The sequence below is a fragment of the Acomys minous genome, assembly GCF_964271855.1.
Source record: "Acomys minous genome assembly, chromosome: 6".
Classification (NCBI taxonomy): domain Eukaryota; kingdom Metazoa; phylum Chordata; class Mammalia; order Rodentia; family Muridae; genus Acomys; species Acomys minous.
This window is the reverse complement of record NC_140487.1, coordinates 38,207,109-38,224,577: the sequence shown is the minus strand read 5'-3', so window position 1 is coordinate 38,224,577 and position 17,469 is coordinate 38,207,109. Positions and strand designations below refer to the sequence as shown.

The 17,469-nt window shown below is 42.3% G+C and overlaps 1 protein-coding gene across 9 annotated transcripts in view; it reads left to right on the top strand.

Moving 5' to 3' along the window:
• Positions 1–17,469, top strand: part of SRPK2 (SRSF protein kinase 2) — a gene marked incomplete at its 5' end in the record, with an annotated part of 194,658 nt that overhangs the window by 152,538 nt on the left and 24,651 nt on the right. For all 9 annotated transcript variants that reach the window (XM_084788062.1, XM_084788067.1, XM_084788068.1 and 6 more), the window contains 4 exons: positions 6,268–6,374; positions 14,548–14,713; positions 15,797–15,822; positions 16,764–17,010. In XM_084788062.1, coding sequence (XP_084644188.1) covers positions 6,268–6,374; positions 14,548–14,713; positions 15,797–15,822; positions 16,764–17,010 — 546 coding nt within the window. The remainder of the gene's footprint in view (positions 1–6,267; positions 6,375–14,547; positions 14,714–15,796; positions 15,823–16,763; positions 17,011–17,469) is intronic.

Below are 17,469 nucleotides of genomic sequence, written 5' to 3'. Positions count from 1 at the left end.
AATTAGTGTGTATTAATTATGTAAAATGAGACATTTTACCATATTTTAATGCCTGTGTGTAGTGCACTTAGGTCGTCTTCACTCTCAGCTTACGGCTAAGAGTGTCACCCAGTGGCTGCACCTCTTCCATCATGGGCTTTTAGAAGAAGACATTTTTTGCAACAGGTCTTTACATTTCTCCTAGAAATTCCCAGCCCAGCTAGTGGTTCGTGCCTGTAATCTCTGCACTCTGGAGGCTGAGGCATGAGGCTTAAAAGTTCCCAGTCAGTTTCACTATGAAGCAAGCTTGAGGCCAGCCTGGGTTACATGAGAGCTTGTCTCAACAAAGCAAACAAAAAACAAAAACAACACCAACAACAAAAATGCAATTTTAGTCAGAGATACTGGGGTACAAAACCTTGCTGACATTATCCCAGCATTTGTCTCAACATGGTTTCTAGTCCCTGATGAGTTCATCCTCCCACGCAGTAGGCAGGCAGGTAGGTTGATAGGCAGCGGCACACCTGTGTGTCCATGTGGGCCTGTCTGTAGGGCACGGCAGCTCCTCCCACTGTGTGTCAGGCCTGTAGAGCTTTTCCTGAGAAGGGGAAGGGAGAGGGAGAGATTCTTTAAAGAAAATGCATGAGTTATAGAGTTTAAGGGAAACTGTGTGTGTGTGTGTGTGTGTGTGTGTGTGTGTTTGAGTTTTTTTGAAATCCTAGAGTTAGGCTCTGTGTCTGCCACTAACTTTAGATTTTTTTTTGTATTTTTTTATTAATCTATTCAGATTACATCTTAATTTTTATCCCTTTGCTTGCCTCCTCCCATTCTTCCCTCCCTCCCTCTTTCACCTTATTCCCATCCCCTAGGTCTGTGACAAAGGGGACCTCCACCCCCCCATATGGTCACAGCCTGTCAGGTCTCATCTTGGTAGCCTTCCTATTCTTTTTCTGTGTGCCACCAAGCCTCCCCACCAAGGGGAAGTGGTCAAATATGGGGCACTAGAGTTCATGTCAGTCAGTCCCCTCTCTCCACACAACTGTGGAGAATGTGCTGTCCCTTGGCTAGATCTGAGTAGGGGTTCAATATTTACTGCATGTATTGTCCTTGGTTGGTGCAGTAGTTTGAGCAGAGCCCCCTGGGCCAGATCCGCCCTTCATGATGTTCTTCCTGTAGGTTTCTAGGACCCTCTGGATCCTTCTATTTCCCTAGTCTCCTGTACTTCTCACACCTAGAGTCCCAATAGGAGGTCCCCACATCTATCCCCAATCTCCTGGTACGTGAAGACTTTCAGGGGACATCCCTGTTGGGTTAGTGTCCAATTATAAGTGAGTATATACCATGTGAGTCTTTCTGCTTCTGGGTTAACACACTCAATATGATCATTTCTAGTTCCATCCATTTGTCCACAAATTTCGGGATTTTCTTGTTTTTAATAGCTGAATAGTATTCCATAGTGTAAATGTACCACTGTTTCTTTATCCATTCTTCAACTGAGGTTCTGGCTACTTTGAATAAGGCTGCTATGAACATGGTTGAGCATATGTCCATGTTGGGTAGTGGGACATCTTCTGGGTATATTCCAAGGAGTGGTGTAGCTGGGTCTTGAGGTAGCCCTATTCCCAGGATTCTGAGATAGCTCCAGATTGATTTCCAAAGTAGTTGTACAAGTTTGCATTCTCACCAGCAATGAAGGAGTGTTCCTCTCTCTCTCCACATCCTTGCCAACATGTGGTGTCACTTGAATTTTTGATCTTAGTCATTCTGATGGGTGTAAGATGGAATCTCAGAGTTGTTTTGATTTGCATTTCTCTGATGACTAAGGACGTTGAACATTTCTTTAAGTTCATCGAACATTTCATTCGATATTCCTCTGTTGAGAATTCTTGGTTTAGTTCTGAGCCCCATTTCTTGATTGAGTTGTTTGGTTTGGTGATGTTTAATTTCTTGAGCTCTTTATATATTTTGGATATTAGACCTTTGTCAGATGTAGGGTTGGTGAAGATCTTTTCCCAGTCTGTAGGCTGTCGCTTTATTCTGTTGACAGTGTCTCCTGCCTTACAGAAGCTTCTCAGCCTTATGAGGTCCCATTTATTAATTGCTGACCTTAAGGCCTGGGCTGTTGGAGTTCTGTTCAGGAAGTTGTTTCCTGTGCCAATGAGTCCCAGGCTCTCCCCTACTTTTTCTTCTAACAGATTTGGTGTCTCTGGTTTTATGTTGAGGTCTTTAATCCACTTGGACTTGAGTTTTGTGCAAGGTGATAAATATGGGTCTAATTGCATTTTTCTACATATAGACATCCAGTTAGACCAACACCACTTGTTGAAGATGCTATCCTTTTTCCACTGAATAGATTTGACTTCTTTGTCAAAAATCAAGTGTCCATATGTGTGTGGATTCATCTCTGGGTCTTCAGTTCGATTCCATTGATCCACCAGCCTATTGCTATGCCAGTACCATGCTGTTTTAATAACTGTTGCTCTATAGTACAGCTTGAGATCAGGTATAGTGATTCCTCCTGGATGTTTATTGTACAGAATTGTTTCAGCTATTCTGGGCTTTTTGTTTTTCCATATGAAGTTGATAATTGATTTTTCAATGTCTTTAAAATATTGTGTAGGTATTTTGATAGGGATTGAATTGAATATGTAAATTGCTTTTGGTAACATGGCCATTTTTACTATGTTAATTCTCCTGATCCACGAACAAGGGAGATCTTTCCATCTTCTGATGTCATCTTCAATCTCCTTCTTCAGAGATTTGAAGTTTTTTTTCAAGCAAGTCTTTTACTTGCTTGATTAGAGTTACTCCTAGATATTTTATGTTGCTTATGGCTATCATGAAGGGTGTAGTTTCCCTAACTTCTTCCTCTGCACGATTGTCATTTGTATATAGAAAGGCTACTGACTTTTTTGAGTTAATTTTGTATGCAGCCATTTTGCTGAAGGTGTTTATCAGCTGTAGGAGTTCTCTGGTAGAATTTTGGGGGGTCACTTACACTATCATATCATCTGCAAATATGGATAATTTTACTTCCTCCTTTCCCATTTGGATCCCCTTGATCTCCTTTTGTTATCTTATTGCTCTGGCTAGAACTTGAAGAACTGTATTGAAGAGATATGGAAAAAGTGGGCAGCCTTGTCTGGTCCCCGATTTTAGAGGAATTTCCTTGAGTATCTCTATTTAATTTGATACTGGGTGTTGGCTTGCTGTATATTGTTTAGATATGTGCCTTGACTCCCTGGTCTCTTCAAAACGTTAAACATGAATGGGTGCTGGATTTTGTCAAATGCTTTTTCTGCATCTAAGGAGTAACTTTAGATTTTTAACTTTGAATTTTTGTAATGAGATTGGGAAGTAAAATTTTATCTTTGTAGCTTGTAGTATATGAGTTCTTCAATAGAGCAGAAACATTTATAAATATTTTTGCTCAAATATTTAATAGGTATTGTGATGATATGGTAAATGCACATATTTTTGTAAAAATTAATGAGTCAACTGTTTTGTGATGCTAACACCAACTGTAAGCCTTTAGCAATGAACCAAATATTTCTAAGACTTTCAGAACTACTTAAAAAAGGTCATTAATGTGCTGGGCATGGTGGTGCAGGCCCTTAATCCCAGCACTTGGGAGGCAGAGGCAGGCCGATCATTGTAAGTTCGAGGCCAGCCTGGTCTACAAAGCGAGTCCAGGACAGTCAAAATAACATAGAGAAACCCTGCCTCGAAACAAAACAAAACAAATATCATTAATGTGTATGATCCATTTGCTGACTATTTGTAGTGGTTCTCAACCTTTGTAGATGTTGCAACCATTAAAACAGTTCCTCATGTTGTGGTGACCCCAGCCATAAAATTATTCTGTTGCTACTTCTTATCTGTAATTTTGCTCCTGTTCTGAACTGTAAGGTAAATATCTGATATACAGCACCCGAAGGGGGTTGAAACCCACAGGTTGAGAACCACTGACTTAGAGGGTCAGTGATTACAATGAACAGAGCTGCTGCTGCTGCTGCTGCTGCTGCTGCTGCTCCCTCCTTCTCCTACTTGGTTTTTCACGACAAGGTTTCTCTGTGTAGCTGTGGATGTTCTGGAACTCATTCTAGAAACCAGGCTGTAAACTCAGAGATCCACCTGCCTCTGTTCCCTGAGTACTGGGATTAAAGGTATGTGCCACCATGCCTGGCTTAGAGCTTCTGCTTTAAAAAAACAAAACAAAAAAACCACTAAGTGGGACTAGAAAGATGACTCAGCAGTTAAGATAACTGGCTGCTCTTATAGAGTGTCTAATCCCAGCACCCACATTGCAGAGCATAACTGTCTATAACTCAGGAGATTTGATGTCTCCTCTGGCCTCTGTGGACACCAAGCACACATGTGGTACAGGTACATACATGCAGGCAAAACACTAATATACATAAAATAATCATAAAAAATGAAGAGCTAAAAAATATCATTAAAAAATTCTCTGACCACTTAGTCTAATTGAATCAGTGACCTCCAGGGTCACGCGGGCGGGGTGGCACATGGCTTTAGTCCCAGCACTTGGAGTCAGAAGCCTTTGGATCTCTATGAGTTTAAGGCCAGCCTGGTCTACACAGTGAGTTCCAGACTAGATAGAGCTGCATAGTGAGATCTTACCTCAAAAAATTAATAAATTAACCAACCAATCAATAAATCCACTGCCCTCACAGAACTGAATCAAGTACAGTATGGCTGGGCTTTTTTGATGCTTGCATTTTGTAAATGGAAAAGAAAAAAATTTAGTAGTACACATTTCTAATAAATGTAGGCTTTTTTTTTTAAAAGAATGTACTGCTTTTTCACAGACTAATATTCCATGTGTGTATTACCACATTTTCTTTACCAGTGTATCCAGTGGTAGACATGGCGGCCATTTCTGTGTCTTGAATGCTCATGGCAGTGCTGTAGTGAACTTGGGGCTATTGATACCTGTTTGAAACATTGATTTCTGTTCCTTTGCATACTTGCATGGCATTGCGTGATAGTGATATTCTCACAGTTATATCCTGGCCCCAGATACTCTAATTGTACACTAAAGTATTAATTAATTAATAGATTCTCATTGAGACAGTGTCTCCTATGGCCCAGGTTGGTTTTGAACTCACTATGTAGCTGAGAATAATCTTGAACTTCTGACACTCCTATTGTCACTGCCCAAGTACTGGAATTACAGGTATGTGGTGCCTTGCAAAGATGAAAGATACTGTTGAAAAAGAAAGATTATTAATAGATCTTTAGTATATTTGAGAAAGTTCTTTAATCCCAACACTCAGGAGGCAGAGCCAGGTGGATTGCTGTGAATTCGAGGCCAGCCTGATCTACAAAGTGATTCCAGGACAGCCAAGGCTACACAAAGAGACCCTGTCTCCAAAAACCGAAAAGAGAGGGAGAGAGAGAGGGGGGGGGGGAGAGGAGAGATGAGAGAGGAGAGAAAAGAGAAAGTTCTATTTTATAGTATGTTATACATAGTCTCGTAGAAATTCACTGAGACAATTAAAACTTTTCAAGTTCTTCCTTTACTCTGCCTTGGCTCCCGTGAGGGTTCATTCTTTTCCACTTTCCTTGGGCAGAGCTGAAGGGGAGGGCATGGCACAGTGCATGTCTGAATTGTGGGTTGGCCTCTAGATGCTGGGATGCATGCTCCTTGGCCTCTGGATGCTGGGATGCATGCTCCTTGGCCTCTGGATGCTGGGATGCATGCTCCTTGGCCTCTGGATGCTGGGATGCATGCTCCTTGGCCTCTGGATGCTGGGATGCATGCTCCTTGGCCTCTGGATGCTGGGATGCATGCTCCTTGGCCTCTGGATGCTGGGATGCATGCTCCTTGGCCTCTGGATGCTAGGATGCATGCTCCTTGGCCTCTGGATGCTGGGATGCATGCTCCTTGGCCTCTGGATGCTGGGATGCATGCTCCTTGGCCTCTGGACGCTAGGATGCATGCTCCTTGGCCTCTGGATGCTAGGATGCATGCTCCTTGGCCTCTGGATGCTAAGATGCATGCTCCTTGGCCTCTGGATGCTGGGATGACATGCTTCCTGAAGTAGTTTGCTGTATACTTTGAATAATGAATAGTATATGATAGTTCTTAGGGGAAAAAGTCAGATCTTCTATATTTAGGTGATAAACAGCAAGTGATCACCAAAAGGTATTGATATGGTATTTTATCAGGAAAACAATGTTTTGCAAATGATAGACTGACGATGCTTCTAGTAACTGCCTGCCTTCAGGAAATGCATTCTCAGATGCTTCTTAACCACATCCCAGATGTCTGCATGGTCTTTGAAGTACTTGGCCACCATCTCCTCAAATGGATCATCAAGTCCAACTATCAAGGCCTCCCAGTACGTTGTGTGAAAAGCATCATTCGACAGGTGAGACTTTAGACCTACAGAGATGCACCTGCCTTTGTCTCTTAATCATCATACTCAGTCCTCAGAGTCCTTAAATAGGAAAAGGATTTTGGGCTGGTGAGAAACAAGGTGGGATCTCTTGCCTCCAAGCCTGATGACCTGAGTTCAATCCCCAGGTCTTTCATAATGGAAGGAGAGACTTCTGCATGTTGTCCTCTAACCCCTACATACATGCCTTGGTACATACTACCATCCAATGTGTGCCTGTGCATGCACGTCTCTGTGTCTCTGTCTCTCTCCGGGTATGAATATAAGAGAAAACATAATGACTCAGACATATTTGTGAATTGAGAGATTGTGGCTTGAGAAAGGACCTTTTTTATAAGTGTAGAAAGTCGTGCTTACATATGGGTAGGCTTTTAAACCCATTTTATAAAAATGTGTAGATTTTAAACATGTGTAGTGAATGCATCCTATCTTGTGTGTAGGCACTTTTGTTTGGCTGCCTGTGTGTCTACTTCCTTACATTGTCCTCCTGTGCCACACATTGGCAGTGCCTTTTGTCATATTAGAGATGTTACTTAAGTAAGGAGTTGGGAGAAATGGCACGGGGTAGCTTACAGCCACCATTTGGCTCCAGTTTCAGAGGATCCAACACCTCTCTGACCTTCATGGTCAGAATGCACATGGTAGACACACACTCTGGCATGTACACATGCACATAAGGTAAATATTTTTCCAGAGAGGCGCCTAGAGCCTGAGGGTGGTGGCGCACGCCTTTAATCCCAGCACTCCAGAGCCGGAGACAGGTGGATCACTTTGAGTTTGAGACAAGTTTGGTCTACAAAGTGAGTCCAAAACAGCCAGGGCTATACAGAGAAACCCTGTATCAATTCCCACCCCCTCTCCAAAAAAGAGGGGTCTAGAAAGGGAAAGAAAAGGCCATTTGCTCTGTCTTATCTTAAGTGGAATTAGGCTAGAGGCATATGCTTACCAACTATAAGGTTTGTAACTTTTATGTAATATATCTGTTCCCCTTTAGCAATGTGCTGTTAGCACCATCTTTACCTATTTGAACAAGCAAACAACACCGTGCCTTTAATGTAGAAAAGGCACATGACAGTGGCGAGACTAATCTTAACTGATACTGCTTCCTCTGCAGTCACCTTTCATGGTTGTTACTTTGAGTGGCAAATCTAAAGGTTTTAAAAGTAGTCTTGTTGGAATTGGTGAGGAATCATGTACTCATCTAGGGTAAGTCATGAACAATTAAAGGCTCAGCATATGTAATTTGTGCCCAGTAGTAATGGCACATGCTTGGAGCCTGGCCTACAGATTGAGTTCCAGGACAGTCAAGGCTACATAGAGAGACCCTGTTTTGAAAAACCAAACCAAACCAAAAAATACTAATTTGTTTCATTTTGTACGGTTGGCGTAGGCATCTATGGTGTGTGCTTGTGTGTATGTAGTGCAGCTGAGGCCAGGTATTGGGCCTCTGTTGATTGAGCTCCACTATATTTTTCAATTTTATTTTATTTTATTTGCAGTTTCCTATACTTACATAATAAATTTTAGTCATTTTTCACTTCCTGTTTTCTCTCACTTCCTGCTGAGACCCTTCTATTTTTATGCCTTCTTTTGAGGGTTTGACCTCCCCCCACCCCACTGGGACAGGGTCTTAATATGTAGCCTCACCTAGCCTGGAATTCAAAGATCTTCATGCCTCTGCCTTCTGAGTTCTGAGATTAAAGCGTGTGCCACCACTCCTGCCTGGCCTCACCTTAGTTTGTGAGACAAGTCCATTCTTTCATTAACCCTGGAGCTCAGTGATTGAGCTAGAGAAGCTGCCAGCAAGCTCCTGGCTGCCGCTGTCCCTGTAGCTGTGGCCTTCAGATCACAGGCATGCATCACCTTGCCCAGCTGGGATTTGAACTCAGATCCTCATACTTTTACTGCAAGTACTTTACCCACTGAGCTGTTGTTACAGCCCAAATTTGCATATTTTAAGAGTAAATAACTTTAGAAATAACGGTCTCCATTCAATTCATAGAGGTTTTGTCATTCCCTAGATTCCCGTGCTTTCAAAGATGTCTTCTGCAGCTTTAGGTGATTCACAGCACCACCGCCATTCAGACTTAGCTATGTAAGAAGGTGACTTTGCTGGTTAAACCATTGATGCTTCCATTATATTCTACACTAGGACAATAAAAGGGAATTCAGATTAAAGGGGAAATTCTGAGGGCTTTTTTAAAAAGTTATTTATTATTATGTTACAGTGCTCTGCTTGCATGTACACCTGCAGGTCAGAAGAGGGCATCAGATCACATTGTAGATGATTGTGAGCCACCATATGGAGCTGGGAATTGAACTCAGGACCTCTGGAAGAGCAGTCAGTGCTCTTAACCACTGAGCCATCTCTCCAGCCCCGAAATTCTGAGAGTTTAGTGGAACTTTTGTGTGTAAATGCATTGTATAAATTGTTGATTTCAAGACTCTGTCTCAATGAATTTTTTATAGACACTGAGACAGAGCTCAAGTAGTGGTGGCAACTGTGGCGGTGGAGGTAGTGTTGTTCCTGTTTGTTTTGCTTGTTGTTGCATTTGTTTCTTTGCTTGCTTGATTGACTGAGTTTTTGAGATACAATCTTAAGTCACCATTTTACAAACAGAAATGTGTGAAAAATAATGGTGCTGTCCTCATTAGATTTTGGCCTAGGTATAGTTCTGAGTGCTTGGCATATATTAACCTTATAACAACTCCATAAAATAGATATTCCTTCTTTTCATGATTTCATGGAATTGGAAACAGGAATATAGAGCCTATGTAATATTCTCTAAGTCAGGAAGTAAATAAAAAATAGTGAATGGTGCTAGAGAGATGGCTCAGTGACTACAAGTTTCACAATACTCTTCCAGAGGATCCTAGTTCACTTCCCAGCACCCACACGGTCATGGCAGCTCATGGCTGCCTGTAACGCCAGCTCCAGAGTTTCCCATGCCCGCTTCTGACTTCCACTGGGACTTGCACACATAATGAAATACACTCAGTATCATCATCATCATCATCATCATCATCATCATCATCATCATCAAGAAGTGAAGCCTAAATAATTTAGCTTTACAGCTCAAGATTTACTTGTTTTGCTAAGTGATTAAATGGTGTGTTGGAAATTATGCTCAGCTAATGTCCAATAGAAGTTGTTACTGCTCTTCTGTGTTTAAACTCTTCTTCTCATCTTTCCCCTCACAGACAAAACTTCATGTCCTTCAGATACCGAGAGCCTCTCTTGGCTGGTTTGTTCAATATTTAAAGATGTCCCAAGCAACATAAATACATGCCAATTTAATGATACTTTTGCTTATCTTTTATTTGTTTTACTTTATAAGTAGTTTAGAGAAAGTTCTTGACAATGATGCTGTTGATCTTAAGTACCCTTTGCCATTTTTTATGTCTTGACCGTTGATTTTCTCTTTTGCCCTAACTACTTGAAATTCTATCCATTGTTTTCTACCACAGTGTTGAAGGCTTACTTACCCAGCATCCTCTGTGACAAAGGCCTCCCACACTATTGCAGTTGGCAAGGCTCTTCCTTTCCTCTGGGTGAAGCCTGCAGCCCACATTTGGTCCTTACATTGGTCACAAGGTTTCTAGTGCGGGCCAGGTCACCTCAGTTCCAGCATAGCTGGTGGTTATTTTTTCAGGAGGAGGTCTCTGTACACAGTGGTGTGACTAGCTGCATCCCTAGCTTAGCTCCCAAGGGTCTTTGAACTTGTATGAGACCTTCTCATACTCTCGTTTGTCTCCTAGAGAGCAGAATTCTTCTTACCTAGATTTGTCACCTACTTTAGGTAATTGCTATTCTATATCTCTGTTTTACTTATTTATGAATTTTGAGTCATTTGTAATTTGTGGCTCTACCATGGACTTAAAATGAGGGACCGTCAGTAGAGTATTTGTTACAGTAGCAGCACTCCAATGTGCACTCATGGGCGCTGTCATTCGCTGTCACACACGCTGTTCTCTGTGTCCTCTTTCATATGTTAGACGTTCTGTGGTTGGTTGGTATTTCTTTAAATAAGGCAGAAGTGTATGTTCTTATTCTGTGCAAAATGACTGCCCTTTCTATGTTTTAAAGGACTTGTTAGAGATACAGCTCAATGGTAGAGAGATTATCTAACATGTAAAAAGACTCTGGGTCCAGTCCCCAGAACTGCAAAGTTGGCGCTTTGCTAAATTAGTAAATAAATAAGTAGCTGTTTCCCTGAGGCTTTTTGTATAACTTTATGTTGATGACTTTGTAGGACTAAGGATATGGCTCTGTGGTAGATGGCCTGCTTAATGTGTGGGAGACCCTGGGCTCAGCCTTGGGAAGGTGGGGTGATGTTGATACAGTTTCTCTGGTTTACGAAAACATTCAGCAGTCACTTATTGACAGCACTTAAACCAGTTAGGAGCCTCTGTACTCTCTGCTACCTGCTGCAGAAAGAAGCTCTCTGGCCAAGCTGGAGAGTGGCACTCCTTACGGGGTGAGTTGCTGGCACAGCTGCACTGTTTGAAAGGCTTTTCCATATTACTCTGACTCTCACAGGCCCCATTTGGTGCTAGGGCTTATGGGGAGGGCAGCTATGAACTACTTGTCTGTGCAGACTCTGGGGTCCTTGTGGTTCTGGCATATGTTGTAAGTCCTTCTCTGGAGTTCCTGTACTCCTGCACCCCACTTTGACTTCTCTGGGGAGTGGCACTCCCTTTGCAGTTTCTGCTATCCTGTCCTGGGCAGCTTTCTTTGGTTGATGTGGTGCTCATTGGTCTGATTAGCATTTCTCAGTTAATTTGCCATCACTATCCCAGTGGTGGGGTCTTGAGTTCATTGTCAGCCACTGTAGCAGCACTTTGTAAGGAACACCACGCCTTCTTTGTGCAGGCAACTTACACGTGAGATCTGGACCCTCGGTTCCTCTCAGAATGCCTCCCTTGACATGTGTGCAGTCTTTCCTCTTTGCCAGTGGAAACTAATGTTAATCCATTTACATAGTGAGTCCTACTTGTTCCTATCTGCAGAGCATCACACACAGTGAGGTAGTCAACAAACTGAAAGGGCAAGGTGGAAAGGTGAGGCCAACATAGCCGTGAAAAGGTGGTCGAAGGAAAATCTAAGAAAGCAAGATACTGATATTTTTGCTTTAGTTTCATATTTGATGGAAATTACAGTGGGAATCATCTTTATTGTAGTTATTTAAGACTCTTGTTCAAATAGAAAACTGCACTTGGTTTTCACAGTGGATAAGGATATGTGAAATGTCAATGAGTTAGACTTAGACCCATTGGATGAGTGTAGTTTTATTATTCTTTATGAAAATATATAATGCTGTCTTCCTTACTATTGGTCTTGTAGTATTTTATATATGATGTGGTTTTTAAGTGTACTTTCCCTTCTCCATTATTCACGTGCGTGTGTGCGTGTGTATGTGTGTATGAGGTTTTCGCATGTGTATGTTTATGCGCATGTGTGTGGGTTCACAAGCATGTGAAAGCCTGAGTTAATGTCAGAAATCACCCTCTGTCATTCTTTCACCACATTCATTGAGTTGGGATTTCTCAGATAAACCTGGACCTCTCCCTTATGGCTAATCTTGCTAGTCAGCTTGCTCTGGGGAATTCTGTGCCCTGCCTTTCTGAACTAGAATTGTAGGATGGGCTGCTGCGCCCAGTGACAAGCGCGTGGGTCTAGGGCTGCTGCGCCCAGTGACAAGCGCGTGGGTCTAGGGGTCCAAACTGAGGCCCTCAGGCTGTAAAGAAGCACTTTGATGGCTGAACTTTCTCCCCCATCCCGTTAAGCTTACTTGGAGGGGTTTGGGGTTTTTTTTTTAATCTTGGTTTTGGGGGTGTTTGTTGTTTTGTTTTTTGTGGTACTAGTGATTGACCAAGTCGTGAAGTGCTTTACCACTGGGTACACAGCCAATACATTGAACAGTAACTATTTTTAATGTTAAACAGTCAGAAGTTTCCTTTTAGTGTACTTTTATTTTGTTCCTTTTGTTGGTTACTAACAACCTGTCGGTAGCTTGCCAGATTGACTTACTGTGCCTGTAATTCACTTGGGAATTTTTGGGAACAGTCTCCATTACCCTGCTCCTGCCGTGGTTTGGGTCAGCTCTGTGAGTACCGTGTGCACCTGATGACAGGACTTGCTCATTGTTGTGTATTAGATGGCTCAGATCATGCGCAGCCTGGGGCTGATGCTTGGCTAAAACCACATCAAACAGCTGCCATGTCATTTTAATGCCTCTTTCATACTGGGTGAAGAACGAATCCTCCCTGCTTAGATTTTTGCCTCTTTTCACTTTGAAATACTGTCTAACTGTCTTTGAGAGTTATTTAGCCGGATATTCATGATAGAGACAGACGTTGGTTGTGTAGGCCATTTCCCAGTTTGTACTCTAAAAAATAAGGTTTATTCTTATTTGTTTTGCTTTGATTTGTTCTATTTTATATGTATGTGCATACAGTGCCCATGGGCCACACAAAAGAGCACTAGATCCCCTGGAGCTGGACTTGACTAGGTGACTGTGAGCTGCTTGTGCTGTGCTTCATACTGAGCCTGGCCCATCGGGCTCACAAGTGTTCTTACCTACTGAGCTGGGTCTGCAGCCCAGTGTCGTGCTTCTCACCTCTGCAAGCAAGAACTCTGGATGATGCTGTTAATAGTTGAGATTGTGGAGCCATTTTAAAAACACATTTTTATTTAGGAAATTATTTTAAGGAGTCTTCTTCAGTGGGAATAATTCCAAAAAACCCTTGTTTTTGCCTTTATGTTAACTGGTTCCATATGAGCTTTGCTATGTTCTAAATATTTTTATTCAGTAATTTTTTTAAAAGTGGGGTCTCATGCAGCTCATGGTAGACATGTTACTATAGAAATGCATAACCACACCCAGCTTTTTTTCTTTAGTATTGTAGCATTGTATAGAAAGTAAGGGTATTTTTAACTTAATTTAAATCTTCCCTTTTCTACAGCATTGAAAATAAACATAAGGTAGGAGGTTTACTTGAGCTTACAAATTCAAGACTAGCCTTGGCAACATAGTGAGGCCCTGACTCAAAAACAAGCAAGAAAACAAAACCCTGAAAAACAGCCAAACCCAACAATAATGGAATACCGTTTCATACCCAATAGAGTAGAGAAAATTAAAAAAGTTTTGGGTGAGCATGAAGGAAATTAGAGCTATCATACATACCTTTGATAGTCTCCATTAGTTCAACCACTGTGGTAAACAATATGGCATTTCATTAGAAGGCTAACTGAAGTTCCTATACAGCCAAACATTCCCCCTAAGGTTATAACCATGAAAAACTAAAAGATAATAGTCACATAAAAACTTGCACCTGAATGTGGATAGAAATACTCCTTTCAATAGCTAAGAAGCAGAAGCAATTGAGATTCCCATTGAGTGAATGAATAAAGAAAATGGCATTTGGAGGCTGGAGAGTTAAGTTGGCTTAGTAGTTAAGAGTAGTTGTTTCTCAGCACCTGCAAGGTGTTTTATGACCATTCTCAATGCCAGTTCCAGGTGCTCCCATACTTCCTGAGGGTGCCAGGCATATATGTGGTAACACATTCATACATGCAGGCAGAACACTTACTTACATAAAATAAAAATGAATAAGTCTTTAAAAGGTGCTGTGTGTCTATACAGGGGACTATTCAGCAATAAAAGGAAGTAAATAACTGATGCTACCCAACCTGAGCCTCACTTATTATACCAGTTACAAAAGAGCATTTTGGGGCCTGGAGAGATGGCTCAGAGGCTAAGTGACACTGGGTCTACTGGGACTGGAGTTATAGACAACTGTAAGTCGTGTGCATTGCTAGAAACTGAACCCAAGTCCTCTGCAAAGCTCCTAACCACTGAGCCATTTCTCAAGCCCTGGACTTATTTTGTATACAACTCTTCTTAAAGACATATGGAGAGATTCAGTTGAGTTTAGAGCATAACTGAGTTCTAAAATGATGCACATTGGTTGACTGTGAGGAGATTCGGTTTTTTTTTTAATTTAAGTAAATATCCATCTGTATCTATAAAATTGTATTCCACTTTATATATGGAAATAATGTATGGAAAAATTACCTACTTTGTGTATAAATAAGTTACATAATAAAAGTACTAATAGGCTTTCTTTGCTTTGCTATGGTCAGGTCCTTCAAGGGTTAGACTACCTGCACAGTAAGTGCAAGATAATTCACACTGACATAAAGCCGGAGAACATCTTGATGTGTGTGGACGATGCATACGTGCGAAGAATGGCAGCTGAGGCCACAGAGTGGCAGAAAGCAGGTGCTCCTCCTCCTTCTGGGTCTGCAGGTGAGAGAGCTGAGTCTGCCTCAGTCGGCTTCGGGGTGTGAGCTTCTAAAACTGTGCATTGGAGGAGGCTGCGTTTGGTGTGCACATGCATATTAGGACCCTCTTCTGAGAGTTTGGATATTGAAAATGACTTTGGTTAAGATGTTCCAGTTAATTTTTTCTTACCTATATATTACCTTACCTTTGCCCTCTCCCAGAGGCCATCTGAATTCCTTGCTCTTGTGTTTTCCAAGTCCCTGTGGAGAACACATAGCAGGTTTCTTGTGGCCTACCTGCCGTCACCTGAGTTTTTTCTGATTTAGGTTTCGTGAAAGTGTTTTCTTAAGTTAATATAGCTGCGTGCATCTCAGTTTACCTGGTACACTTGGTATTCACTGTGAAGGATGCAGAGGGGGGAGGGGGGGCAGGGAACCAGGTGACGTGAGCGTTGGCAAGTTGCTCTTCTGAATTTCAGAGAATCCATTGGTGGCAGTGAAGTGCTGGCTGTGCCTTCACTCCGGTCACGTTGCCTCTGCCTGGTACATTGCTCAGCAACTGTGCAGACCGAAGGGCTAACGGTCTTGTGACTGACAGGGGCTCCAGAGAGATGTGATATCACTTCATCTCAAGTGCCATCATGAGGTTGTTATGATGGAGCTTCTGATGCCTGTAAGGCTGACTTCTAAGCCAATGCTGCAATGTGCTGTCCTGTGTGATTTAGTTTTCTTGCATGGTGCTTTCCAAGTAGTTTCAAACCCAGCGGTACATCTTCTCATCTGAAGTGTCCACTGCCTTGTCTGTAAAACACATTTGCTTCTGACTGAGGGAAAACGCTTCCCTTCTTCTCTTTCCTCTGTGTTCTCAGTTTGTCAGGCTTTGAGGGGGCTGTTTGCAAGAGAAGTGCCTCAGTGAACACAGAAGCACCCGGAAGAGTCAGTCATCTGTTTGAGTTGCACAAACTGTTTCTATCCTTAGAAACCTCTGAGGTTTAAGGTTTTTGAAGTTGGGGAGTTATTAAAACTTAGTATTTATTTTTGCAAATCAAGTTACCCAGAGGTCCTGCTTTCCTCTGAAACCCGTTTGTTTGTTTTTTCTGTGTTTCAGTGAGTACGGCTCCACAGCAAAGACCTGTAAGTACCGGTGCACGTGTCAAGCATGGCAAGGGCTGGTTACTGTTGAGCTTCACAAACCATGTAGCAAATGTTCTAGTCTTTATCAATTTAGAAGTGGACATGTTTATAAATGTTCTTTGTCCTCAAAAATTGCATGACTTCTTGCCATGGATGGGACTAACCCAAGCCACTGCAAGGCCAGTCTCCTCCTGTGTTCTCCTGGCTCTGTTGGCCAAGTTTAGTGAATTGCAAGGTTTTAGATCAAATTTAAAATATAATCATTCTAGAACCTTTTTAAAATTACTTCTGCTTGACCTCCAAGTATCCTGTTTTGCCGAAACCTATTTTGTTTTTTTAAATTTATTTATTTATTTACTTTTATGGCTAGCTGTTTAAGTGAGCACGAGTGTTATCTGCCCTGTGACTAGTTCGCTTGGAAGAGAAATTCCAAGTCTGACGATTTGCTGCCGGGGAGTCCTAATCACTTCATAATTATCCCCTGAATTTCAGGGTTTGGGCTTATGGTTCTATGAAACTTTGAAGGCTGTAGCTTGAGGCAGGTGAAACTGTGGCTCTTCCTGTTTTGTCCTTTTATATCACATGCTAATTTCTCAAAGTTCATGGTACATTGGCTGTTGTATACAGCTCGGGATAAGCCAAATTCAGACATAGTGCTGCTGGCCACCTGTCTGGCAGGTGTTTGTTTCTGTTAAGGAGTAGAAATGGTTCTCCACAGCAGCAGCAGCAAGGAAAGCTTGCAAGACAGGATTCTTGCTCAAAGCCAGAGGGGAAGGCTAACAGTATGAGCACAGCTATGCCCTAAGGCAGACCGTCTGGCTAGGTCTGTGACTGTAACTGAGTACGTCATGAAACAGCAAAGTTGGACTTAACCATGTTAGACTCCTAAACAGTGTTAAAAAGAAGCACCTGACCTATGGCACTTTCTTACCATGTTGTAGATAGGAAAAATATCTAAAAACAAAAAGAAAAAGCTGAAAAAGAAACAGAAGAGACAGGCTGAGTTGCTGGAGAAACGCCTGCAGGAGATTGAGGAACTGGAGCGAGAAGCTGAAAGGAAAATCATAGAAGAAAACACCACGCCTGATGTACCTTCCAATGAGCAAGATGGTGACTACCACCCAGAGGTGAAACTAAAAGCAGTGGAGTTAGAGGAGGCGGCTGAGGAAGAGGCAGCCAAGGATAATGGTTAGTATAACATGGGGCAGGGGGTGGCTGGCGGGTGCCAGGAGCTGCACACAGGGACCAGCCACGGGACCACACAGGTTGGCGCTATGCTGCTGCTTCTGATGTTGAGGAGAACTGACTCTAATCCTTGTTGGAGATTTTGGGAACGCGCTTGTACTCCATTCTGAAATGTTTGCTAAGCATATGTTAACATTTCAAAAGGGAGGAAGGACGTCTGAGGAGCATCTTGTGTTTTCCGTGTTAATAATGACCCTTTTATTTTGTGATTAACCTTTGCCTAACTTTAATGCAGCGCAGATCTTGTTCTAAAACTGCAGAGGAAAGGGTAACTGCTGGAGAAACAGATTCTAGTCTTACATAGGAGGAGCCATGTTCCCGGCACCCCATGTCATAGGCCAGCTCTCAGGAGACTGGATGCCTCTGCTTCCAAGGCCATGAGCATGTTCACATACATACACG